The 27,887-nt window shown below is 41.7% G+C and overlaps 1 protein-coding gene across 3 annotated transcripts in view; it reads right to left on the reverse strand.

Annotated features, from left to right (window-relative positions):
- Window positions 1–27,887, reverse strand: part of WDR47 (WD repeat domain 47) — an 83,339-nt gene that overhangs the window by 35,748 nt on the left and 19,704 nt on the right. For all 3 annotated transcript variants that reach the window (XM_053250336.1, XM_053250338.1, XM_053250337.1), the window contains exons 2-6: window positions 18,596–18,762; window positions 16,256–16,339; window positions 15,732–15,816; window positions 13,614–14,416; window positions 11,386–11,512 (exon numbers count right to left, since the gene is read on the reverse strand). In XM_053250336.1, the coding sequence (XP_053106311.1) occupies window positions 11,386–11,512; window positions 13,614–14,416; window positions 15,732–15,816; window positions 16,256–16,339; window positions 18,596–18,753 (1,257 nt within the window). In that variant the 5' untranslated portion in view covers window positions 18,754–18,762. The remainder of the gene's footprint in view (window positions 1–11,385; window positions 11,513–13,613; window positions 14,417–15,731; window positions 15,817–16,255; window positions 16,340–18,595; window positions 18,763–27,887) is intronic.

Raw genomic sequence — 27,887 nt, forward strand, 5'->3', positions numbered from 1 at the left:
TGGTACCCTTCCTGTGGTACCCTTCCTGTAGTGGGCATGCATGGAGGTTGTGCCAGGGCTGCTGAAGTCAGAATGGCCCAACACCAGTCTGCACTTCACTACAGATCTGTGGTTCAGCTCTAGTGGGACTTTCAGGTCCCTCACAGTGCACTGGTGGGGGCAAGAGAGAGGGAGAACATCAACTGCTATGGTAGCATGGCCACTCACATGAAGTGAAGCCTAAGAGGGCTGTGCTGAATGTGAAGCTTCTGGAAACAGACCACACAGCGGATGAGCTATTGGCAGTTATTAGATGCCAGGTGGAGCAGGGGCGTATCTAGGGTGGGGCAGGCAGGGCACGTGCCCCGGGCGCCACTTGAAGGGGGGCGCCATTTTTTAAAAATTATTTTTTTAAAAAATGGCCACCAAAAACAAAATGGCCACTGCACATGCTCAAATGGCCTCTGTGAGGCCATGCCAGGCCTTGCAGAGGCCATTTGAGCATGCGTGGTGGCCATTTTGTTTTCAGTGGCCATTTTTTAAAACAAAATTTTGAACACTGCACATGCTCAAATGGTCCCTGTGAGGCCCTAGAGGCCAGCGGGGGGAGGGGAAACCTTTGAAGACCCCACCACAACCTTTAGGAAGCTCCCCAAAAGAGCTACAGGTAAAAAAAATTTTATTAATATAATATAAGTCACTGTACACATATTTAGTTTGGCGCTATGTACAGAGAATCAAGGCTTGTGAATACTGAGCTGAAGCTTATAAGCTAGGGTTGTATTCATTTACTCTTACTTTGCTTCTTGTGATAAGCGAGTTGTCTTAATAATATCGCTATTAATGTTGAGTTTGTCTTTGAATCAGTGTGAAATCCTTAGTATTAAGGCCCACTGGGAGTTTCTTGGTCTCTTTCTCTCATTTTAACTGTCTTTATGAAATACTAGAACATATTCGAAGCAGTGACACAGTTTACTCTGCATATACTTGCACCCCTAACCCTACACAACGATTATCAATCTAGCTGGATTCAGAGAACTGAGGCCAAAATGGCTACCCTGGGCCTCTCTCCCCAATCCTTGCTCAACATGGGTTATGATCAGGCAAAAACAACCATCAAGCAGCGCATTACAGACATTAAGCTTCAAACTGATCACAGCAGTGTTCCAAAATTTTATATCAATGACAGGCTTAGATATTCTGCTTCTCCTGCAGCATATCTCAATCAACTGGAGGCCCCAAACATAGAAGGGCATTCACTTTGGCTCACTGCCATGACTCCCTTCAATGGTGCTGGAAGGCCGTTATAGAAGGATTCCTTTTGCAGAGTGACTATGCCCCTGTGGCTCAGGGCAGATCGAAACCACAGAGCATGTCTTTCTTTACTGCTCGTTCTATAAAGACATCCATGCCTCACTCATCCTCCCATTGCTGAACAAGTATCCAAGTCAACCAAGCCAATTCTATAGCTTCCTGCTACTCTCCGACTCTAAGCCTGCCATTACATATACGTTGCCAGGTTCTGTGCGGCTGCGATAGGCATCTGTCAGAGGTTGATGGGTTGTGAGCCCTTTTAGCCTTAATTGGATCCCGGTGACTTCGCAGTCGCTCACGTCTCCTTTTGTTTTCGTTTTTCTTTATTTTATTTTTTTATTGTTCTTAATGCTTTTATAATTTTGCTTTTATTGTTTTATTGTTTATTGTAACTTTTAAACTGGTTTGTTCAGTTTTATTAATATTGTATGCCCCCCTTTTGTTTATTTCCTCTGTTAAAAAAAATTATAATAGAAATAGTATTTTTAGCTCTTTTACTTCTTTTAGGATTAATGTTTATATCCTTTTATCCATTTTAATTTGTCTCTTTTATACTCAATTATTCTTAATTTTAGATACTTTGCAACTCGTATAAACTATTGGTCCCTTTAGTGCTAGTATGTATATGATTTTTTATACTGGTCTCCGACCGTAATAAAGGTTGATTGATTGATTGCCCTGCAAAAATGCTGAACAGAGCATTCTGCAGTACCCAGTGGTGGTAGACAGGGATATGGATCTGGTCTAATTTTGGGCAACATATTGCCAAGTCTAGCCAAGCTCAGTGTCACCAATCTGAGGCCATGGTGGAGCAAGCAGGAGGTTGATTTTATTGTGTTGTCATTACTGTTATGTTACTGCTAATCTTCCCCCCGCCCAATGGGCACAGTCAGCATGCATAGCTCATGATGATTAGGTAGACATGTATCTGACAGGCAGGCTGTCAGTACAGCCAGGGCCCAACCAATATTATGAAGCCAACTTATTATCTAGACATGGAGAAGAAAGACTTATCCTCGTCAGAGAGAAATATATGGTTGGTTTTCTTTTCTCAGCACTGTTTATAATACGCTTGCAGTCCTGTTACTGGTTTTGCTGGATCCCAGATGAAGAAAGGCAGAACTTAGGGTGCCTGCCTTACTTGAGTTGTGGTGGTTGGGTTTGTTTGTGAGATGAGATGGTGATAAGGACAGTGGCAGCAGCTCTCTGTATGTGAGGTTTCTTGATGACTGCTGCAAGCTCCATGTTTGGCCTTGTGCGTCACTCACCACTCTGGCAACTCTGCTCTGCAATCTGATTCTGCATCAGTATTGCAAGGTGCACTCTTAAAATGTTGCTGAACTAGAAGTTGCTCTGGTCTGCTTTGTCTGAAATCTGCATTGCAAGTCAGGTGTACTCAGTCAAAATGTGGTGACGCTTAAGAGGTTGTTCTAGTTGAGCTCAGCTTATGGCTACGCTTGCTAAGCGTGCTGCTGCTGTTGCAATGGAATCATAAGTAAGTGTGTGTGTGTGTGTAAGTGAACATGTGTGCGTGAGCGCAACCTGTGCCAATGATGCAGTGTGGGCACCTGGCACTGTGGCTGGCAGAGTCTCATCAGTTATTCTTTTTTGGAATGTGTTTAGTGAGCCGCGTGTTGTGCTCTGTGCTGGGAGATATCCTTTTCACTTGTGTGGCAGTGCGTTGTTTCTCCCACAGGAATAATGGGTGACTTGAAGCAGCCAAATATTCTGCAATGGGTAGTGCCTAGGGACACCAAAGAGAGTTGGGTGGTAGGTCATGATGGCTGCTACCTCAACCCACAAAACAAAAATTAGACAGTTGAGTGTTTTTAGTGGGTTTTTTGATATTTTCTTCTACTGCGTAAGGTTGACTTAGCGTTGACCCGACTGACCCAGAATCTTTTTTAAAAGGTCATTAAAAGCCACCCCATTGTTTTGTGGGTTGGGTAGTAGGTAGCACACCCATCATGCCTTACCACCCAAGCCGCTATACTCCAGTACAAGATTATGCCTTTCAGCATCATCCTATATCGCTGCTGCTTGATATAATTGATTCCCATAGTCTGGGAAACATACTTACTAACTCTAGGCATATTCTAAGCTTTTGACCAGCTACAGTGGCCTTACTTGATTAAATTAGTGGAGTATTTACAAATGTGTACAGGGTTTGCCAACATTATTAAGCAACTTGATGGTAAATCCTTTGCTAGAATTCAAATTGATTCTTGGGACTCAGAGCCTTTTAATATAATGAGGGGTATAAAACAGGGATGCCCACTTTCACTGCTATTATTTATACTTTCTATAGAATCCTTGGCTGAAGCTATCAGACGTAACCAAGTTATTAAAGGTCTTATTGTTAATAATCTAGAGCAGGGATTCTCAAACTTGGGTCCTCAGGTGTTATTGGACTTCAACTCCCATAATCCCCAGCCTCAGTGGCCTTTGGTTGGGGATTATGGGAGTTGAAGTCCAATAACACCTGAGGACAAGTTTGAGAATCACTGATCTAGAGCATAGGATTAGCCTGTATGTGAACATTGCTCTAATTCTGACAGATCCTTTAATGTTTATCTCAGCTATACAAGATGAATTGGAAAAATATGAAGAAGTCACAGGTCTGAAAATAAAATTTTACAAAGGTTTGAAAATTGTTGTGGAAGGCACAGCCGTTCACTTGAGGCAAGAGACAAAAGATTTTGGCACTTAGGAAGGTGGTAGTGGATTCCCCTGGAGTATCAAAGCAGAAGAGGGAACCATGGGAATGATGCATTTCATTTTCTCTTGTAAAATTTTGCTCAAAACTCTGGTTAATTGAGGAAAATGAGAAAACAGGTAAAAATAGCGGTCCCTACATGTCATTTGGAAGGCATCGCCAAAATACCTTTTCGCTAGGCTCTTGAGCAATATTGCTTGCATTTCTTGTTGGATGCAGTTGTGAAGAGGTCTATCAGGGGATCCCTCATTGTTGGAACAGATTGTTGAGAGCTGATTGTTTGACTTCCCATTCATGTTGTTGAAAAAGGTTTACACAAGGCATCGGCAAGAGAGTTGTTAGTGCCCTTTATGTGGAGAGCAATAAGAAAGACTGTGTTGAATGCTCAAGTCCCAAAGTTGAATTGCCAAATTGCAAAGGAACCTGGAAACTGTCCCATCCTGTCGACTGATATAGGCAATTGCAGTGGTATTGTCTACTAACACTTTAATTGTGCGGTTCCTTATGTGTAGAAAAGATATTAGATCTAGGAAGACCATTAGAAGTTCAAGGAAGTTGATATAGAGCATTGACTGTTGGCATTCCACATGCCCTGAACATGTAGGTTCAGGCAGTGAGCTTCCCAAACCTTTGAGAGAAACATCAGTTATTACTGTGACAGTAGGAGCCAGAGGCTGGAAAGGAATGACCTTGGAGAGATTATCCCTTCAAGATCACCACTGAAGAGACTGCAAGACTAGTTAAGGCAGGCCTGCTCAACCTAGGCCCCCCAGCTGTTTTTGAACTACAACTCCCATAATCCCCAGTAACAGTGGCCAATAGCCAGGGATTATGGGGGTTGTAGGCCAACATCTGCAGGAGGGCCGAAGTTGAGGAGCCCTGGGTTAAGGGATAATCAGCCACAAGTGTCGACTGTCCACATTCAGTTTGAATACTGACAGAAACCATATTTGAAGTAAAATTAGCCTGGCGTATTTCACTGTGGCTGTACAAGATACCACCAAACCTAAGAGTCTTTGTATGGTTTTTGCTCTCAGTCTTGGACTGGTCCTGAAAGCATAGATAAAGTTGACAATTAAGAGCTGTCTTTCCTCTGGGAGAAAAGCTCTTTTCAAGTTTGGATTGAGGAAGTCTCCTATGTAGGAAATGCATTTTTGAAGTAGGAGTATGGATTTTCTCCAGATGACATGGATACTAAGGTCCTGGAGGAGTGTCAAAGTGTATAGGACATGATAAGTTAAAGAGACTTTTGTTGTGGAAGTTACTAGCCAGTCATCTAGGAAATATGGAGACACCTTGTGTTTTCAGATGGGCAATGACATCTCTTGTGCACTTTGTGAAAACATGAGGAGCAGTGGAGAGACCAAGAGGGAAAATGGTATATTGGTAGGCTAATTGTCCCAAGGTGAAGCATAGAAGCTTTCTATGTTTGGGGTAAATTCCTATGTGAAAGTAAGGACTTTCAAGTCCAAAATCACCATTCATTCTTCTTCTGCAAACAGAAGCAGGATACCTTGTAAAGTGACCATACAGTATTTCTTTGGATAGATTAATTTGTTGAGTCAGCGTTAAATCTAGGATTGGAAGGAAGCCCCAGTCTCTTTGGGGGACTTGAAAGTACCTGGAATAGAATCCTTTCTTTTGATCTTTTTGAGATACTTGTTCTATTACTCCTTTCTCTAAGACATCTTTCATTTGTTTCCTTAAAGTAGGAGTTAAGTGTGCATTTTATCCTTGAAAGGGTAGTGGTGACTTTGATTGCATATTCAGTGGAGAGTATACAACACCCAAGCACTGGATGTGATGTGATACCAAGCCGGAGAGAAACGGCCAGGTCTGTTGGAAGAAGAGTCTAGTTTTCTTCCCCCATTTTCTACTGGAGCAAACTGTTTTCTAACAGATTTGCTCGCTGAGGCACAGTCTATGACAAGTGAATTCGTCATAGTCATATGGTAATGATGGCGATGACTTGAGAGAAGAATCTCTAAGTTTCCCAAACCTGTGGATGTAACTCAGATCCAGGGGAGCTCCATGCTTTTCCAATAGGAGAAATAACCAGGCGTACAATAGTGATCTCTCTCTTTAATAGAGTAAATAGGAAGAAGAGGAGGCTGGCATTACTCTAGCAGGTGATGCTGATGGAGATTTTGGAATCTGTACTAGACTAGTGCCCAGGTCCTCATCAGCATCTAAACAATGTAGGGGAAAACCGGTGGAAACAGATGGTGCACTATTCATAGAGTCTAGAATGGATTCTATATCTTGTAACAAGGGAAGATCTTTGGATATTGGAGGTGTAAAGGGGAAATCGATGCAGTGACTAAGAGTGAGCCGTGATATGTGCGCCAAGCAGAGGAGAGAACAATTGAAGCTGCGTCATGGAGGTGTTGACAATGTTGGGTATCATTGGTATTGAGCTCAGCAATGTTGAAGATTGGGCAACAGGAGAATGAGTTGTCCTCCGTACTGGTGTAGACACTGATGTTGGCTTAAGGGTCCGTGTCAAAGTCAGCTTAGGTGTTGATATTGGCATCTACATCAGCTTCAAGGTTGGTGTTGGTGTCAATGTTGGGGTTGATATGACATCCAAAACCTCTGGGGAAGAGGAAGCATTAGAGGAGACGAACTGAACCATGGAAGGAGAAAGGGTTTGATCCCGAATCTCCAAAGAACCTTCAATGGATAAGGTGTCAGATGTTGGAGGTTGAACTGAGTTCAAGGGAAGAGGAGCTAGATGTTTGTCCCCTGCAGATGTTGACAACGGATGATGGGCTGATGTCGACATTGAATTACTTGAGGTCTCTGCTGGGGTAGTCTGGGATCGATGTAGAGGAGGAGGTCTTCTTATATTTAGAAGCTGAGCACAACAAGTTTTCCTCATAATATTTCTGCTTCTTATGGTGCTTGTGATGTCCTTCCTTGGAGACATCATGGGGCTTCTTAAAAACCTCCTTAGAGTGCTCCAAGCTGGTATGCTAGGAGGCTCTCTTGGGAGAACGTCCCAACATCATGCTGATGGTTAGGCAAGATTGAAGCCACAGACACTGATGGCAATGAGTAACGCAGCATTGGTGTCAGATGGTACAACGTTTTTTCATATAAAGCAGCCCTAAGACACAATTATGTACTTTTTCTGGTCTGTTAGGAAAAAAGAGAGGCAGATCTTACATGTCCGGACGATAGGATCTTCCCCCAAACACAGCAAATACTCGTCATGCTTGTCCAACGACGGGAGAGTCCCCCCACAAGATTCATGAGTCCGGAATGATAGGAAAAAGTAGTCAAGAGCCGCCTGAGCCCAAGCCTTAAAATCAGGGGCGTAACGATAGGGGGGGCAGGGGGGGCACGTGCCCCAGGCGCCACATGGTGGGGGGTGCCAAAAAGTGCCCCTGCCAATCTCCTGCCTTGACCCTTTCCCGAATTTTTTTTAAAAAAACAAATGGGAAAAAAAACCCTCCCCCTCCGACGTGCCGCGTGACTTGCCAGTTGCGAGATCTGTCCGGGCGGGGCTCCTGGAGAGTGGAAGCAGAGTCCATTGCAGCGGTGGAAAGGTTAAAACTACAGAGCTTTCCTCCCTCCCTGTTGGCAGCCCCGCCCACTCCCAGCAGCTGCTGGTTCTCCTGAGCTCTGCCTTGTTGTGCTCCGCCCTCCTTAGTATGCAGCCAGTCACGGCACAACCAGTGACCATGTGGATGTTGGAGAGAGAGCTGGGGGTTAGCTCGTGTGCTGACTCAGTCTGAGTAAGTAAACTGCTCTGAAACTGAAATGTCCGTTGTTGCTAAGGCAGAGTTATCGCCCAAGAAGTCAAGCCCCCCACCCCATTGCAAGGAAACTGGACCCTGCAGGAGCAGCGTTTAAGAAGCGGCTGCCAGTTGGTTTCACTCCTCGTGCTTCTCTGCCTTTGCCAAACGAGCAAGAACTGCTGCAGTATTGTCTATTAAACAGAAAATGGGGCACGGGGCATGGGGGTTAAGAACTGGTATCAGACTCAGACTACATCTGAAGTAAGGACCCCCCCCAATTTATTTATTTATATTTTTAAAGAACACAGCATTCTGGCAATATCAAACAGCCTTGATTTTTAAATATACCTTGCCTCCTCCTCCCCCTTATAATTGAAACCTCTGTATATATAATTTTCTGGAAGCTATTTTTTTCCATGTGAGGAAAGAACCGCTTTCCAGTTTGCAGCCCTGATCCCCTGCGTGTTTCCTTCTCGGGAGGAAACTGAAAGCAGGCGGGGCTACTCCCATGTTTATCTGCAATCTAGGTGCTGTTAGTTGGGGAACCAGTCTGATTGAAGTGAGGGTTGGTGGTGGTGAAGAGGGAAATGTGTAGTGTGGTGCCTACGCATGCCTCTTGGGGCTGGGCTGCTGCTGACTTCCTTTGTCCTCTCGGCGCATTTCCAGCCCATTTTGGAGCGTGCCTTCTTTGGGAGCACTGGGGCAGGCTGAGGGGAAAGCATGCAAGCCTGTTGCATCGCGCCCTTTTTTCTCTGAAGTGCCTGTCCATGTGCAAGTGGAAGGGGTGAAGGGCTTTGTATCCAGGCAGCGAGCAATTGGTAACCTTCTTCTTGGATCCCCTCACTTCCTACCTTGCTTTTCGAGTTTACAAGTTTGGAGAAAGCAGGGGATTTCGTACAAAACCACCAGCAGCTAATTGGAAAAGTCATTCCAGCTCCATTGTCTGCAATTAGTCTTGCTAAACTACTAAACCCAAACTAGCCGGTTTGAGGTTTATTTATTTATTTCCATTCCTTTTGCATTAACAAACAGACATCGAATCAGGGTGAAACTTTTCCAGAGCTTAGTTCACGCTCTCAGCGTCTAGGGCTGCCTTTGATTTCTCTCTCCGGTAGTTGTTTCTACTCCCTTCTTCCTCTTTCCTACCCCCACCCTCGTTTTCCCTCTACCCCCATCAATACTGAAAGGCTCGGTGGTTCCCAAACATTTGTCCTTTCTACTGCAGCTGCTTGTTAAAACAATATTTCTTCAGCCCTTTGGGAATCATGGTCAGTTTAGCCAAATGGAAGAGGCTTAAACGCTGCCTCTTAAGTTTTTATGTCATTCCCCCCGCCCCTTTCCGTTTTAACTCTACGTTGGGAGATTGCTTCGGAGGACTTTGCTCTAGCCCAGACCACTACTAAATCAAATAAATCAGAGGTTCTGCTTAATACATCAGAGTTCATTTTCTTTGTGACAAATGAGATGATGGGAACCCTTGCAAAAAAGAAATGCAAGAATTTTAAAAAGCCATCCAGGAATTGGGGATGGGTTAGCCACGCTGTCTGTTTACCTTAAGCAAGAAAATTGAGGAAGGCTAGGAGTGGGGGGAGTCTGGGCAAAAGCCTGAGCATCGCCCCCTTCTCCTGAAGATGGATGGAGAGGGGGAAATTAAGAGGATCTCTAGCTGAAGACATGTGCACAGTGGGTGGAAGAAGTGGAGCTTCATAATGTAGACTGGGCAGGCTCCTTCTTAATTTCATTTAATCTGCGCTGCTCTGGGTTGGATGCTTTCCCATCCCATCCGTCACAAGCTCAAGTAAAACGGATCTGGTAGGGAGGGAAGTGGCTGCTTAGCCCTTGATGTTCGCACATCCCTAGTACAAAAGGAACTGAGGGGGACAACGACTTCCCACTGATGACTGATCACTTCCCCAAAGATTGCTGCCCCCAAATTTATCTAGATATTATTAGAGAAGACCCCCAAAGCCAGCTGTCTGGGTGCAGAAGCCTTCAGTTTGGAGGCTGGGGATGTTGCATGGATTTGGGGCATGTGCCTAAAAAAGTAGTTCATTTTGTTTCCTGCCCTGAACTAGTATCAAGTCATCCCACCTCAAAGAGAACTTGATACTAGTTCAAGTGCACAGGGGAGAAGTTGGTAAAGGTTACACTGCTGGGAATCACTTCCCTGGTTTTAACTGGTTCATCCCCTCTTACGGAGAGGAGACTTGGTGTAGAAGGAGGCCATCAAAACCTCTTAAGCAAATTTATTTCAGCAGTGCAAAGTGACCTTAAGTGTTATAAATGGTTACATATGTTGTGAAAACTAAATGGAGATAGTACTGAAAGTCATTCTAGTATCAGGCGCCAATAAATCTCACCCAGCCAGACTAAAAAAAACTCCTGATGATTCAAATCTTATGGTTTGCATTCCAGCAGAACTTCTACATAAAGCCCTTGAATAAAAAGAGACAATTATCAATAGCTATTTCTGATATCCTACCTTGCATTATTGGGTCTTCTTGTTGTTGTTCTCTTAAATTAAAATATAAACTATGATATTGCAAACCAAGAACTTGACTTGTATTTTTTAGCTGATATTATGGTAAAGTTATCTGAAAGATGGGTGTCAGATGTTTGGATGGGGGGGGCGCAATTTCAGTTCTTGCCCTGGGCACTATTTTCCTTAGATATGCCACTGCTTAAAATCCAAACCAATTTATTTTAATTCTCAGAGGAACCAAGGTGAAGGTGAGAAGTGAACCCTAATGAGGCACACGCTGCAGTGGCCAAAAGGTAATCGAGCTATAGGTGCGCTGCTGCCCAAGATACCAAGCGTGCTTCACGTACAAAAGACAGAGCTACAGCACCTAGAAGAGCTATGAAATCCTTCTGCGGGGCTACTGCACAGGCACATTACCCATGTTGGGAATAATCCCGGATCACCATACAGATTAGTGTTTTTAATTAGGATACGTTTTCTATATCCCTGGCTACTCATTACCCGAAGAGAACAAATATTAATAAAGGCTACTACAACAAATATTAATAAAGGCAAAATATCAATGTGTGACCAAAAGTAAATGCATTTAAGATCTACAGAAAACTGCCTCTAAATATTGGGACCACCACTACTAATATTTATATACTGCTTTTAAACAAATGTTTGCAAAGAGGTTTACACAGGAAAAACAAAACAAACATAAGGGAGACACCAACAACAGCCACTGAAGGGATGCTCTCCCCCTGCTAAATATAAGAGAATCACCACTTTGAAAGATGCCTCTTTGTTGTCTTAGCAGGGAACCAAAAGCTATTAAGTTCAATTGCAGCAAAATATAGTTAGGTCTCATTAATTCCTTCTTATATGTATCTAGTATATACAGTTAAATTTCAGACAATATTAGTAAGCTTGATTCCATATTCATCTATAGTTTTTATACAAAATTGTAAGTGTTTTTCTTTGCTTTGAGAAGAATAAGGAACTAGCTAGAAGGCACAATGCACAACAAGCACACTTACTACAGAAAAATAACCCTTAAAAACAACACCAAGTTGCACAAGAGCTCCTATTATAGCAGCCATTGTGTTGCACCAATTTATTGAAGTAAACAGATTCAAAAGGTCCTCATTATTTGGAAGCATTAAAATTACCTCATTTTTTTCTTGCTTGGCTGATCCTTGATTGTGCGTTCCATTTGCTGGCTCTTTTTCTAGAGCAGAGTTCTGGCACATGGTCTCATTGGCAGAGGAGTTCTGGGAATCTACAGGAGTGTCACATCTTTCATGGATACAGAGACCAAAAAAGGGTTGCGAGGTTGGTTTGTCTGCTTCAGTATTAGACATAAAATACATCTTGTATATATAATTAATTAGGGTTAAGAACACATGCCATATATATATATATATATATTAGCTTGTGCTATAAAAATCTCGCCACAATCATCATACCAATATTTCCTAAGCTTGTAGCGCTTTGATGGCACAGAAAACAGCAAGTCCTCAAGGAAAGTGGCACAATTAAAATGTCTTAATATTCCACAGTGAAAAATAAAATGTCTGGGGAGATGGCATGAAAGAGGAGACAAGGGCCAGAACTAAAATGTGTTCCTTTGACATTTATTTATGGCTCTTCCTTTTGTGCAGGAAGAGAACAGGATAAAGGAGGGACTCTCATACTACCTGTATAAATTTATTGATGCTTATCTACTGTATAAGAGATTGTACGCTTTTATATTTATATGGATATTTTGCTATGAGTTGTATATATTTAAATGGTCAGATATTTGTGGAACAGAAAATAAAAAGAGAACAAGTTCTATTGACAAGTGGAACTTGTCTTACTCCCAAGCAAGTGTCCAAAGGATTGCCACTTTAGTCTCATGGCAAGCCAGTTTGTTTGATTCTAAGGAAGTTTCTAATGGATAGTAGAAATGACAAACGTGGGACTAAACAGTAATACTGATGTGCTTTACATGATCACGAATGAGACTAAGACTCATTTCACTTTTCATCCTCTATCATGTGAGCAAGGAGATGACAAAAAGTTCCTTTTATCCCTGAAGTTGGTGAACTGTGCTTTGTTCATACAAAAACAAGCCAGGATCAAACAAACAATCTCAGCAAATCTGCTATGCTTCAGAAACCTCCCACAACCCAGCACAACTGTAGGGATTATCCCCAACCCAGGGACAAAGGCTGCAATCTTACTTACCTGGGAGTAAGCCTACTGAACCAGGTTAGTTAACGTTCATAGGAGTGCACTGAAGAGGAGGGGCAGGGACCCTAGTGATCACAACTTTGACTTTGTTATCAAAATGTGTGGAACTTTCATCATCAGCATCAACTTCCTTTTGTGTCTTACTAAGGCCTGCCACATTGTCTTCCTGTGCAAGCCTTTGACTTTTTCAAACATAAAACTAAAACTATCACTCTGACCTCTGTACCCTTCTCCCCCAGCCTTTCCAACTCCTCCTATATACCCCTTCTTCCCCATCTTCCTACAGGATTACTTCCTTGTTATCCTCATCTAATCCCTCCATGTGATCCAATCCTCTCCATGAGTTCAATTCCCTCTCTCTTTTCAACCTCCTTGGCAAAACTCTGGTTCATGTTGAGATTATTGAGATTATCATGTTGAGATTATTATTACAATCTTTGACTTCCTGGTTCCCTATTGCATTCCAGCTCTCTCACTTCTATCTAGAATTCTGCCACCAAAATCATTAATCCCCTTTACTAGTCAGACCATGCAATGGCCTTCCTTATACTGGCTCTCTGTCCACTCCAAAATGAATTCCTCATCCTTACTTTCAAAGCCCTCCATTGATTTGTCCCTTTCTTATTTTTGTGCCCATGACATTCATTCTTCCAGTTTCATGATCCTCATCTGTATAAAGGTCTCCAGCTCTACCCCTTTTCCCTTATGTAGGCGTCTCCCTCCTGAAACTAACTTTATGCCACCTCTCTCTCTTCCTTCAAATCCCTCCCGCTCCTCAAAATTAACCTTTTTGTGGGGTCTTTAACTTAATCCCATAGTCTTCATCTTCTACTGAAACAAACAGCCAAGTATGTATATCTGCATATTCTTTCTCTTTCCCTCATTTCCATGTTCCTTCCCTCAGTTGACTCTTCCATGTCAAATGCTATGTTGTAGATTGCTTGGGGCAGGGTCTTTGTTACACCATAAAGCACTCAGCCACTTCATATACTCATGGCACTATAGAAATAACTACGACATTATTATTATTACACATCAGATCCTATTACCATATGAAATTAACACAAAGGGCATAAGGAAAAAGACCTTAAAGAGCTATATTTCAGAGAAGTTTCAAGAACTAGCTTCTTTATACAAGGGTGTGTGATTGTGCTCAGCTTACCGCTCAGGTGACTCTTCATAAATGCTGTGGCAATCTGTATTCTCCAGCATTAAACTTCGAGTAAGATTCTGTACTCCAGGGTAATGGAAGTTAGCAAAGGAGTGGGACATAGGAGATGTTTTTGTTGCAAGATCTGTGATGCGCTTATCATGATTTGTTAATCCACAAGAGAGTCCATCTAAGGCAGGATTTAAAGAACGAGTCATGTAAGCATCAGCAGATTGAGGCCTCCTCATGGGGGATGATGGGTAAGGAGAAAGTTTGCTGATAAGTGGTGTCAAAAGGTCAGCATAGGCAGCTTTTGTAGGTTTTAGGAGTTTATCAACATGAATATTTAGCATCTTTTGTTCAAAAGCACAAGAAAACACAGTAGAGGGCAAATTCTGAAGCCACGATAACAAACTAAGGTCCAGATCATCACACCCATTACCACATAAAAGATCAATGCCAAGCAGCACTTCACTCTCTGTAATTTCTTCTCCCGTTGCTTTACTCTGACAGAACTCCACACAACATTCATACAATAGTCCTTTCATTACAAGCTGAAATAAACGATTGTTGCTTGCTTTAAAGCCAGCCTCACTTAGTTTTCGATCAGCAGGAATGAACTCTGCCACCATGACACAAGCCTCTTCAAAACAGTGAACTCGTGCAGTGCTGGGGTTCCAGTCTTTGAATTCTGCATGGTTGGTAAGACGAGGCAGCGTGAGAAGTAAACACAGCTTGCTGTAATCATCTTTAGTAGGACAATATTCTTCTAGGGCATGTAGGCACTGTACAGCTTCTTGCATTGTAAATTCCAACTGAAACAGAAAAATAAAGAACCCTGTTGATTTAATGCAAACCCTTTGTTTTATCATATCTTGTGCATAAACATGGTCAAGTAATTCATTGAAATTGATAAAGAACAGATGAACAGCAGTGTAGTTTTGAACCTCACATGGTAAAGCAATTTCAACTTATTTGACCAGTACAGTACAGTTCAGCATTGTATTTTTCTGTGAAATCTCTCTAGCGCTTGCACAGAAACACAAGGCCATAAATACAAATTTTGAATTCTTAAATCAACTGAGATACTAACTAAATTTACTCAAAATCCGATTGAAATTAAAAGGGCAAGTTAGGCATACCCTTTAAATTTCAATGAGACTTCCTTGAATAAATTTAATCAGATATCAGCCAGTGCTTCACAATATTTTGATACCCAGAGTACAGATTTTGAGTTTCCCTAGATTAGAACTGAAGCACCCTCCAGTCTTGAACTCTGCAAGTCATCATCCTCGTCACAATTGTGGGATAATTCAATTAATATTGAACTGGTCCTTGTTCAAGCATGAATTGTCCCCTTTGCTCAGCAGGTTCTGCCTTGGTTTGCATTTCAATAGGAGACTACATGTGTGAGCATTGTAAGATATTCCCTTTAGAGAATGGGCCACTCAGGGAAGAGCACCTGCATGCTTGTATGCAAAAGGTTCCAAGTTCCCTCCCTGGCATCTCCAAGATAGGCTGAGACACAAGCCTGCCTGCAGTCTTGGAGAAGCCACTGCCATCCTGGGTAGGCAATACTGAGCTAGATGGACCAATGGTCTGACTCAGTATAAGGCAGCTTCCTATGTGCCTATGCTGTCCTACCATTGCGCAGTCAGGGTTAAGGAAAGACTCTGCTTTCTAGAAAATGGTGATTCCCCTATGCCAATTACTGTAGTATGGACTGCATCAGGGAACCAGATGGATCCAATGGAATGCCTTGAGATAATCTCACTGTCCATATATTGTCAGAAAGATTGAAGGATTAACATTGCATGAAACTTTCTTGCTTTAATGGGCATAGAGAGGTGAGCACACCTAACATGGAAGTTTAATTTTATAAGGCACACTTCCCCTGCCCCCCTCTTGTTGCACACTATGGTGGCTCCAGCAATGTATTGTGGTGCTGTGGTCCTCAATGTAAAGACTGATTTACTTGTAGCATACAGCTCACTATGCAGTAATTTCAAACCAAAGAGGTAAGAGTGCATTACAAACTACTAGAAATAGGATTTTATTTGCTGTTTCCTTCTAAGAGAGATTTATATATTGTATAAATTTTTCACTGTGTACAAAGAGCTAGTGCCTTACATGCTGAGGTTCATCTTCTGCCGACATTGCATTGTTTACACATAAGGCTTCTAAAAACTTCTGCTTCAGTACAATATAGCGAAACCTGCATACAAGAAAACAAAAATACAACTGAGGAAGGAACAATAATGTGACTTAATTTGAACTTTAGTACATAATGATCCAGCAGTTAACTGGATCTCTTTCCAACACAGTTGGTTCTCTAGCAATTATACCCTCAAGATACCCCAATAATAAATAGTGACAGTTGGACACAAGCACTGTATTCTCTTTCTATTTATGTAAGGAAATCTCATTGTGAGCTGTGATGCAATGAGTTATTCTTATGGAGTACAACTGATAAGAGCTCTTGGGAAAGGCAGTACAGCTGGCTACACTGTAGTAGTTCTAACAGTTTTTAAATTGTATGAAGGTGATGACTACAAGCTATATTTAACAGATGTAGATTGTTCTGTCAAAAAGGTTGCAATTACAATTTTTCTAAAATCAATACCCATTGTGTTGAAAAGTTACTATTATCTTACCTTTTTTTGTCAAATTTGTCCATACATTCAAGTGGTTGGATAAACTGAAGAACCTCATCCCATTGACCATCAAGAATCAGCTGTCTTTATTTAAAAAATTGAGAGAAATATATTTGATTATGTTCAACTTTAAAAAAAGAAAGACCCCTAACCAAATCATCAACAGAACTGTAGCAGCTGACCAGTCAGCTTTTCAACGTTAATGCTCTGGAAAGCAGTTAATGAGATTATCTTCTTATTTAAATAGATAAAACAAAAACCTAAATCCTTATAAATAACATACATTTGTAGTACTACACACTGCTTTGAGAATAAGCAGCAAATGTGTAAGTTTGAGAAGTGTCACAGGTAAAAGCCTCTACAGAACTGTCCTGATTTGGTATTTAAATTTTTTCTAGGTGTTTTATTATTTCATGGTTGTTAATACCAATACATTCTGGAGAACTTAACACATTTACGGTAAGTTAAACATAACGTTATGCAGGATTGCTCCATATCAGGTGACAATAATGCTACTAAAAAACCATGTAGATATCACCATATTGACTGTAGTAAAAAGAGCACACATCTGCATACCTAAACTCTGATACAGTTGGTAGTCTCGCGTAACAATTGTTAAAGGGCAAGGGGGGCTCCAAAGTTTCTTGGACTGGGCATGTTAATTCCAGTCCAAAAGAACAGCTTCAACTGAAGATCATATGCAATTATACATTCCTAGCAAATGCATACATGCTCACCAAAAGTACTGGCTCATGTCATGACAGAACATTTTAAATTATTTTAGAAAAAGTGATTCCAAATTGTCTTATACAAGCATATTATTTATGGGTTTGGTTTTTTGGTCAGTATTCCCTTCTAGGCATGCATAAGCAAAAGTAAGCACATTTATGAGCTTACCAAGCACTATCACTGTTCCAGTAGTGTGCTCTAGGTGATACATCCAAGAAGATTCCCTATTAATTGCAACAGAAGCAGCTAATCAGCATGCACATTCATGTGCACACAGGTGTTTGGCCACCAAGGCTGGAACTAATATGGAATTCCTTTGCCCATAGAGTCACTTTCTCTCAACCTAACCTACCTCACAGGGTTTCTGTGACAATTAAATGGGAGACACACTATTCAAAGTTTCATTAAATAATGGTGGGATAGGATTATTATTATTATACTACTTTCATGCATTTGATCCTCACAGACTATTATGTCAATGCGGTTAAAATATGGAAAATCATTTTTTCAGATGCAATAAGACTTTTCCATAATCACATAAAAAGTGGTACTGTGGCATGGCTACAGAAAAAAAGAAAAGAAAACCAGAACTCTTCATCTTGAGGATGACAATGTACAGTCTGCATAAAAGCTTTAGAAATACATAAATATAAGGTTAATTTTTCAAATGAGGAATAAATTTGTGTGTCCACAGCTAACAATAATTAGATATTGTTTTAATTGTGTTTTGATAGTTTTAACATTTTAAATTTTAATTGTTGATATGTTTTAATCTTTTTATTGGTTGTTTTTATTGTTTTGTTGTAAACCGCCCAGAGAACTTGTATTTTGGGTGGTATAAAAATGTGTTAAAATTGTGTTAAATAAACAAACGCACTAAGTTGCATGTTACTACAAATTATGTCAAGGAAGCTGCTCTGTGCTGAAAGAGCTTCTTCCTGATTAACTCCTAGCTAAAAAAACCCTCCCTAGACACTTTAGAATAAATTCATCCTGCCTCTTGCAGGTTGGGAATATAATACCAGCACAGTATCAGCCACATCCTCCTTGACTCGAGATTCAGGCTGCTTCTATTCTAAAAGCAAGATGAAGTTAAGGCTAGAGGAGTTTCTTCAGCTAGAAGAGGCAGGTACTAAAGACAGAGATGGCAATCATGGAAATCCAACTCTAACTGGCTGAAGTCTCAAAGCAAGCTTGTGCTAGGACCAACCTATTTTTCATTGGCAATCATAAACCAGATCAGGGGGCGGGGCATGGATTGAGGGTGTAGTTGGGGTAAGGGAGGATTTTACCACCCCCACTCCCCAACCCAAACACAGTCCTGGTCCAGTCACCCTCCTACATGTGATATGATATGCCAATGAAAAAGATTCAACTAGTACCAATAACGTAGTCATAGTAACTAAAGTTATTACCATGACACTTTATCCACTACTCTGAGTAGCTCACAGCCTAAGTGCTTAACAGGGTAGTGGATAAAGATTATCCAGTACACAAATAGATATGTAAAAAGAAACCGTCAAAGAAAAGCAGTCAAAAGGTACAGGCCAGAGTCTAAACAGTGGACAACCATTATTCAGATTATGCTACATAATGTTTAATCATCTCTACCTTAAGAAAAGCATGTCATCCGAGAATAGCCCATTAATTACTCCACTTTCTTTCTCCAGAGCCAGCATACTGATATGAAGTTTTCTTGCATTCAAGAAATCCAATATTAATTTGACGATTTCAGCCTCTTTTACATTCACTGTCTCTTCTGCCGTCATTGTGGTAGACTGGAAAGCAAAGCCAATACCCATATCTCAACAAACAGCAGAATGAAATATCTTAAATAATATTAACAAATAATACAACATTGACACATCAATTTAGACATATTGAGAAAGCAGCATGCTAGATTTCATTGGCAGGCTGAAGTATTAAAGTTCATGCAGCTTAATATATGATTTCTACTAATCTAGCTAAACTATATCCTACAGAAGGCCAACATTAAGAGAATACAATGTTTCACTAAGCTACTAGATATCAGAAGCATAAAATATTAATATTTAAACCATAGCACTTTTAGAAGAAATTCAATATACCTTAAAATAAAGCACGTTATTTGTTATTCAGAAAATAAGAATTTGGCTGTCATCTTGCAAAAAGAACAAAAAAAAACCTCTCACATAATTATCTATTTTTTAATCATTCTTTAAAAAGAAGAATTTGGTTTGTACCATGGATCATCACCATGCTGCAACCATGTAAACCTATATTTTGTTCTAGCAGATTAAAGCTTTTGAGACCCAAGCAAACACATTACTTAACATAGATTCCATATGTTCTGTCACTTCCTGCTCCCTTATGTTCCACTGCAATCCAAAGTCCAAACAAGTGTGCACCCTTTTCAATACCACCAGACACAAAGAATTAGAAAGAGCATTTCAGCATATGCTGAACCTTTATAAAGAAATTCTCTCTCTCTTAAGTTGTGCCTAAGATTTTTTGCTTGAGCTCATACTGGTCTGAATTAAGACATTTGGAGAAAGGAGTAAAAGTGGACGACATGAGGACATTTACTCAAAGTAGTCTCATTGAAATTAAGAGAACAAGTTAGGCAATGTCTACTTGTCTTATTTCAATGGGGTTACTTTGAGTATCAGCCAATTAGATTTAGCCTGTCTTTCATATATCTAAATATATGCAAATAAATATATTTGCAGCTGTTTACATATTTTATAGCTTCAATTTTAAAGCTTTTATTTAAGAACTTTATTTACGATCAATGATAGATACACAAAAGTAAAAAGCCAAAACATGCCCCCCCCCATATACAATATAATGCAATACAACAGGTAAAGAGTCGGCGTCGACTCTTGGAGACCACAGAGCCCTGTGGTTGTCTTTGGTAGAATACAGGAGGGGTTTACCATTGCCATCTCCTGCGCAGTAGGATATGACAGCAAATTAATTTAAATATAATAATGGTAGCAAGGTCATTATCTTCTCAGTAGTTCTAGAGTTTCTATTGTATTTAAATTGTTTTAATTATGTTAATATTTTAATGGTTTTATATTGTGGATATTTTTGTATGGGGCAGTATATAAATGTACTAAATAAAATATTGCATTTACCCCAGAGTGAGATTCAAACTGAGAACAAAAAATGGATGGATTTTCTCATGCCACCATACCACTTGACAGGAAGACAGTCAGTCTATCACTAGTAAAGTTGTATGTAAAATGCCATTGTTATTTGTGTTCTAAAAATAAATTCCTTCTTTGAAGGAGTATTTAAAACTGAGAATATAACATTCTATTTTCCAATAGCTGCTATAGCTCCAAAACTCTTTCTGTAGAAACCCAAAATTGGTTTCTCTTCATTTTGCTTCTCATAACAAGGACCCACTTCACATAAGAATGGTGAAGAAGCCAGTTCCCATGCACACAAGAAAAACAGGCACACACATTTATCAGTTATGATGAAAATATGATTTCCCACACAAAAATTATATCTGTGTAAAAAGAGTCCTACATCTATATGGGGCTCTTTGAAGACAGTCCAGCAGTGTCAACTAGTCAGAATGCTTCTGCACGGATACTTGTAGGCACTAGCCATTTCACAAGTATTACACCCATCTTGCAGAGGATTCATTGGTTAGCAATTTGCTTCAAGGGTAGATTTAAAGTGCTCATTGTTTTGACCTTTAAAACCCTACACAGGGTGGGGCCAGGGTATCTGTCAGACTGCAACCACCCATATATTTATTTTATTTATTTAACTTATTTATTTAACATATTTTTATACCGCCACAAACTTACGTCTTTTATACCACTCAAAACTTACGTCTACTTATATAATTCTGCCAGGGCTCTCCTTTCTACATCTCAGGCCCCTGCTCACAGCCCCACCATAGACTGATCTGCCCCCATAGTTTTGGGGGCAGATCAGGCCTATATGGCACTAGGAAGGTGTAACCCTTTTCCTTCAGTTGTTTACCCTATAGGGGAAAATATACAGGTACCACGTGGAGATAATGATCGGTTCTGAGTTTTAGACAGTGGCCAACATCCAGACTAACAAAATGCCAATATAGTAATGCTATGGGCGCACTATATAGGAAGGGAAAATTTCATGAATCTGCCCTTCCCTCTGAAACTGACTGCGACTCCTGAAAATACGTTCTTGAGGGTTGTATTTATGAGCCACAGAGGGAAGAGGAGACAGACAAAAATTGCCCTTCCCCAATAGGACCAGCACCGTGTCAGTAATATGAGCGCTGCATTAGTCTAGATGTCAGCCAGTATGTAGAATGTTGCTGAATTCTGTTAAACCTTCAATGTCATGTTGTTTACAGAATTCACATCTAGTATTTCCCATATTTCATTGTTTGCTGTGCATATGCCAGTTTGCAGAACATCTAAGGCTTGCTTCTGCCCAGGGTCTGGAATTCCAATCATAACACACATGTATGCAGAAGTGCAGCTGAGATCAGTTAAGAGTTACTTCCATGCATGTATTTTAAAGATCAGGATTTAGTCTATTTTGAAAGCACAGATATTTAGATGTGCTAATTAGTAAAGTCTGTTGTATCTTAATAATTACACTTTATTCCTCCGAGTGCTGAAGTTTATCTTCAGGACTAGACTTCTGAAGAATCAGAGGAAGAAAAAGACAAGACTAAAATAAGGTTTTGTTGCAGCTTAAGTCTTGCCTAGTGTACCATCTTTGTCCACATGAAGCTACAAAACCAATATTTTGCATTGAACAGGACAATCTCACATGTTAACACACAGAAGGCTAGAATAAGAATTATTAAGTAGTGGATACAATGACAGGCACACCCATCAGTCTGGTCTATGCTCTTGGTTGAGAAATACAACAAAGGGGGAAAATTAAGAGGTAGCTGGCCCACCAACAGTGTTAGTAAAAAAAGAAAAAGAAAAAAAAAAAGAACATGATGCTCAGAAACCACAGAGACCCTGGGCAAGTAAGATATTCCCCTATTGAAAGCAGCTGCTCTCATTTCATCATAATTGTTTCTATTCCCATTAAGCAGCTGGACAGACATTTGATCCTTGGAGATATTCCCTGTATAGAGTGAAAATCTCAAGGGGCTAAACTGATTGAGAATTTGAGATATTTGTTGTAAACTGCCTAGAGATGTGAGTTTGGGGCAGTGTACGCAGGAGGGAAATGCTTGACTAACAAGCAGAAGGTTGCCAGTTCGAATCCTCACTGATACTATATTGGGCAGCAGAGATATAGGAAGATGCTGAAAGCATCTTCTCATACTGTGCAGGAGGAGGCAATGGTAAACCTCTCCTGTATCCTACCAAAGAAAACTACAAGACTCTGTGGGCACCAGGAGTCGAAACTGACTTGACGGCACACTTTACCTTGCTTTACAAAAATACTAAATAAATTGACAGTCCTATGAACAAAAGCTATTTAATCTTTAAACACGGCCCTTCTCCCAGCCCCACTAGAGCCAAGGTTTTATTTATTTTTTTAAAATAGTACCAATACACATACTTGTGCAAATACCTACTAAATTTCTTAATACCACTGTCTTGTATAACAGGACCCCAAATTTTAAATATTGCAAATCAAAGAAATGCAGGTGCCTCCCAAAGACACTATTAGTATTGAGTACGTTGATACACCATTGATTCAGAAACCAATATGATATACAATACATTGCCTAGAAGTACAAACACTAAGCAACAGCTTTAATGGCAGTGTCAACAGAATCTCGCTGCAAACTGGATGCCTACAAGGTGACCAGGTACAGAGAAAGATCCAGCCACATGAACAAAGTGAATATTACCACATCCCCACCATTCAAATGCAGAAAAGCAGGTACAACTCAGTGCATTCATCTGGCAACATGCTATTCATACTGTGTTACCACATTTGCTCACACATGCATACACTACACATGTGTGGGGAATTTAGCTTGACAATGAATTTGCAAGTGTAAAATGGACTGTAGCCTGGACACAGGCAAATGCCAGAACTGGTACCCCAGGTGAGCAACAAACTCTGACAAGGTTTTTCAAACAAAAAAACCTCTCATTTATAAATGAGGGGTAAAATTTAAACTATGGTAATTGGTAACTTTGATATTATGATCGCAGTTGCATAGAGAGTGAAGAAATGAGCTAAGGAGTGAGGCGGGGTGTGGGAACAGGCTAGTGGCAGCTAGTGGAAAGTGGACAGAAGGAAGTACAAAGCAAAAGCGAGAGAAAAGAGAAAATCAAAGGCAGTTTAAGACCTGTCTGTACCTGTGTTTTAGGCATGATGCCAAAAAGGGATGTTTTCTACAGGAAAAGATCTGGAGGGTCCTTCTGCAAAGGTTCTGCCAAAAATAGTGGGCAAGGAGCAGCAGCAAAAGGTCCAACATGGAACCAACAGAGATGCAAGGTGGAAAGTTTCCCCGTACTTTATTTTTCCATGAGAAAATTTTCCATTTCTAAAAATACTTTGGCTGACATCCAGATTAGCACTGTTACACATGCAGCAGTAGTGCACACATGCAGCAGTATATATGTAGCAGTGGAAATTTCAGATTACCACTGTACTGTCACTTGAGTGATGGAAGGAGCAATTTTGCAACCCTTAGGATCATAACATTGGTATACACAGTAGGATTCAGAGGAAAGAGGAGATCACAGAAAATTGTCTCTTCCATTGTGCATTAGTAGTCTGAAACTTGCACTGCTGCATGCGTGCAATGCTAGTTCAGATGTCAGTCATTGTTACATAAAATTAATTAGTAACAATGAATGGATTTCAATGCCAACTTGGCAATTTTAAAGTTGTAATTAATGTTTTTTGGATGATCATCCCTAGAAAGTGTGAGAGAGGACATATGTTTTATTGATATATTGAATATTCCAATAAAAATTGGGTCTGTGTGTCAATCTCCAACTGAAATGCACCATTTCCCACACAGGCAGACACACGGCACAGTCAGTGGCAGATAATACTTGCTACTTCTGGCATGGAATGAGATGGGGCTTTTCACCAGAACTGGAGGCTGCTAATGGGATGGCGGAAGGTTATAAATGGGATGGCGGAAAGGCATGTGGGATTGGCAGGTGCAAATGGGATGCTGGGGAGGCAGGTGGGGACACCTGGAAACTGTGGTTCCTCCCAGTGCTTCACCCCGGGGGGTGGGGTGGGTTAAAGCACTGGGAGGAGTTCCCCATGGGGGAGCCATTCAGATCCTAGATGTCCTCATCCACTTCCCTGGAGTCTCATTCACACCCTCCTGTCAATCCCATACCCCTTCCCTGTGTCCCATTCAGGGACCCCAATTCCCGTGAAAGGCCCACCCACCCCCATGCCAGAAAGAGACATTGGTCTTACCTGTGAAGGGTTCTTTTTCAGGCAGGGGTGGAGCCACCATTGGGCAAACAGGTACAAAGAACCCAGGGGCCACACCCACACAATCAGGGGCCACGCATCACAGCCCCGACACGCCCCCCGTGTCTTACGTCAGATGTGGGGAGCGTTATTTCGCTCCAAAACAGGGCAGTGCAGTCCCGTTTAGAAACAAAATCGGTCTGCGCTGCATTGGCAGCGCAGGCCAGAAGAACTCTCCCGGCCTTTCAAAGCAGGGAGAGCCACTCCTGGCCTCACTGCCAATGCACTGGGGCCAATCTCCCCCTCAAACAGGGTCGCACGGCCTCATTTGGGAGGGAGACCATGCCCCAGCATCTGATGTCAGACACGGGGGCAATGCCAGGGGACCATGGTGGAGGCCAAACACAGGCTGCCACCAGCCCCATTCTGCACCTGTTCAAGTATACCTCACATGTATTACCTCACATGACCTCTATTATCTTTCTTGTCCCCAGAAAGGACCATTCTTGGCAATTCTTTATCTAAAGTGCCTGAATCGCTTCATAAAGAGGTCCCACCCACCTACTGTGCTGATTGACTGAGCCCTGGAGTTCACCAGCCTGTCAGTCATGACAGGGTTAATTCTTTAGGGGAAGGGTGGCTGATCACTACAACCTTCTAGCTCAAATGACCCCTTTCTCCCAGAGGAATGATCCCTCCCCCTTGTAGGACGGGTGTCCAGGGAGGAGGGGTGAGCAGGATGCCTACAAGGCGTAACAAGAGAGAGAGAACGTGGAGGAAGGACCAGATCAGATGAAGTCATGGTTGTCACTATAGATTTGCACTGCTTGAGGATAAAATCCTGGAGCCACATCGGGTGGAAAAGGATCAGAGAAGCCCCATGGAGGATCAAGCAAATTATAAGACTCAGTTGGCCTACAAGGACCCACAGGTGGGTCTTGATTAATAATGGTCCTTACAGGCACAGCTGGTAAACAAGCATCAGGGGCTAGCAAGCTAGACTCCTGATCCACAGACCTAACTGCCACAACTAGGGATGTGGGGGGGTAAAGACCGCATAGCCACTCCCACTGTGCCCCAACTGAAAGTGTAGTGAATTGGGCACTAAAATGGCCGCTGTTGTTGTGTTGAAACTGGCGGGAATGTCAGCTGGGTCAGGTGGCAAGCGGTGGGGCTTATGCTGCTTGCAAACCACTTATACAAGAAGGCGCTCACTCAAACAGACCTCAGGGGAGGTAGTTTTAGTCTTGTGGCACTTTGGAAGATGCACAGGGTCCTTCAAATGTCTGGTTTTCTTCGCCGCCTTTTTGTATTACTTAGCAACCAGACCTGTCTCACCAGATACAGGCGCTTTGGAGCCACCGAGGAGATAAATGGGACAGGGACATGCGGGTCCTGAAGGAGCCTTTAAAATGGAATCTCTGCCCCTGGTCTCAGTTAGTGGACCCTCGGAGAGAAAGCCAACTAACATATCCCCCATATCTCCCTCCCCACCCTTGCACTCAGGAGGGTTAGAAGGGAAAGGAAAGGGAATGAACTAGCCTGAAAGGTAAAGAATAGCACGGAGCTCTTTCTGTCTCACCAGAACTGGGGATTAGCGCCACCTAGCCTGCCTTGATTGTACTAAGTACTGTCCTGCCTTGATTTTGATTGGTCCTGTCTTGAACATGCAGAGGCTGATAACCCATCCTTGAAGGTGGTCTCCCTATACCTGGAAAAAAGCAAGCAGTTTTAAAATATTTGTATTTTTTAATGTTCTGTTTTAATTCTTGGGGCTTTTGAATTTTATGTGAACCACCTAGTGACACTCGTTTTGGTGATAAATATGCTAAATAAATTAGTACTACTTGGAACTGACCATACTGGGAGCACCCACCTCCATACAGTGCCAGGGGGATGACACATTTCTGTCAGAGTCAGAGATTCCGACACATAGGCCTAATAAAAATAATTTGTTTCTACCTAAAGCATTGCATTTCTTTTAGTACAGCATCTAAGAAATTAAACGTTTTTACCGATTCCCCTTCCTCCAGTCATGCAGCATGGCAAAGTTGCTGGCGAGGCAGCCTTGGCAGGACAAGCCTCTGGGGCTGACACCAAGCATGCTACCCCTCACTGGCCACTCCCAGTGTGCTGATGCAGGGGGTGTAGCCAGTGCTGGCAAAGGAGTACGCCACCTTCTTGCCCGCTCCAGCTGGCAAAGTGCTCTCTTTGCTGGCCAGGTGCTTCTTTTTGCTTCCTTTCTCATGGAGGGAGAAAAAGGAAGCATCCAGCAGGCTAAGAAAGCACTTTGTCAGCTAGAGTGGGTGAGGAGCCACCACACTTGGTTCTCAGTGCCAGCCATGCCACTGTGTCAGCATGCTCAGTGTCAGTGGGCCGATGAAGGGGAAACGGGCATTACTGGTATGGTAGTTCATGTGGCCGAGGGGGCTGGAAACGTGTGTGTGTGTGTGTGTGTGTGTGTGTGTGTGTGTGTGTAGATGGGGCAGCCTGAAGGAGGCAAAGCGTAGCCTTGGTGGTAGTAGGGCTTAGGCCCTGCAGCTCTTCTTTCAGCAGAGAGCACATTCCAAAGCCTCGGGCCAGAAACAGAGAAGGCCTGACCCTCACTAGGCACCAGACAAGCCGGTGGCAACTGCAGACAAACTTGCCCCTCCAGTACAATATTGCTCAGGGCAGCTCACAACAGTAAAACAGAAGTAATAAAAGTTTAAACAGTGAAACAAATAAAACACAGTGTAGAATAAAATCAATTAAAACTGACCAAATTAAACTGTCAGTCAGTCGGTCACTTTATTTCAGTCATTGACCAGAAACAGAATTGTAAACCAGAGAGAATTGTAAACCAGTTATATTGCGCTTACACACAATATAACAGTATTTAGCCACTGAATTAGTAAACATAGAATTAAAATTAGACAATAAGACATTTAGACAGAATTCATCTGGATGTCCAGGATATGTCTTCAGCCAAGGTAAAATAAGATTTATATGAATATCCTTGTGGAGGTCACAATATAAAATAACATGATCAGTGGTCTCCACAGCGCTTGAGCCACACGGGCAAAGCCGGGAAGAATAAAGGACCCCATTAAACCTCCTATAAAGCACTGCCGATGGAAGAGCGTTTAATCATGCTAGCAATAGAGCACGTCTGAATTTAGGAAGTGTAATATTTCTTAGGTATGCAGCAGGGTTCAAGCTAAAAATCTGATCACCGAGATACACACCTTTGAAATTTTAGCTACTTCAAGCTGTAACTCATCATCCAATATTCGTTGCTTGAACTTCATAGCAGAGTCATAACCCAAGCTGCTTAGCTCATCAAGCGAGATCCCATAAAATCGAGATTTTGTTTTAACCAATCGTTTCCACGTAGAATTAAAGGTATCAATTAATATAAATGGAGCAAGACCCGGTTGGAGGTAATATATTTCTAACGAATGAAAAAATACATTTCCAATATTCTGCATCCACAGTACAAAGGCCTACTTCCTGTCTGATGACAACATTAGGAACACAATTGGGAACGTGTAAGATGGACCTGAAA

This window comes from Hemicordylus capensis, chromosome 4, assembly GCF_027244095.1.
Source record: "Hemicordylus capensis ecotype Gifberg chromosome 4, rHemCap1.1.pri, whole genome shotgun sequence".
Lineage (NCBI taxonomy): Eukaryota > Metazoa > Chordata > Lepidosauria > Squamata > Cordylidae > Hemicordylus > Hemicordylus capensis.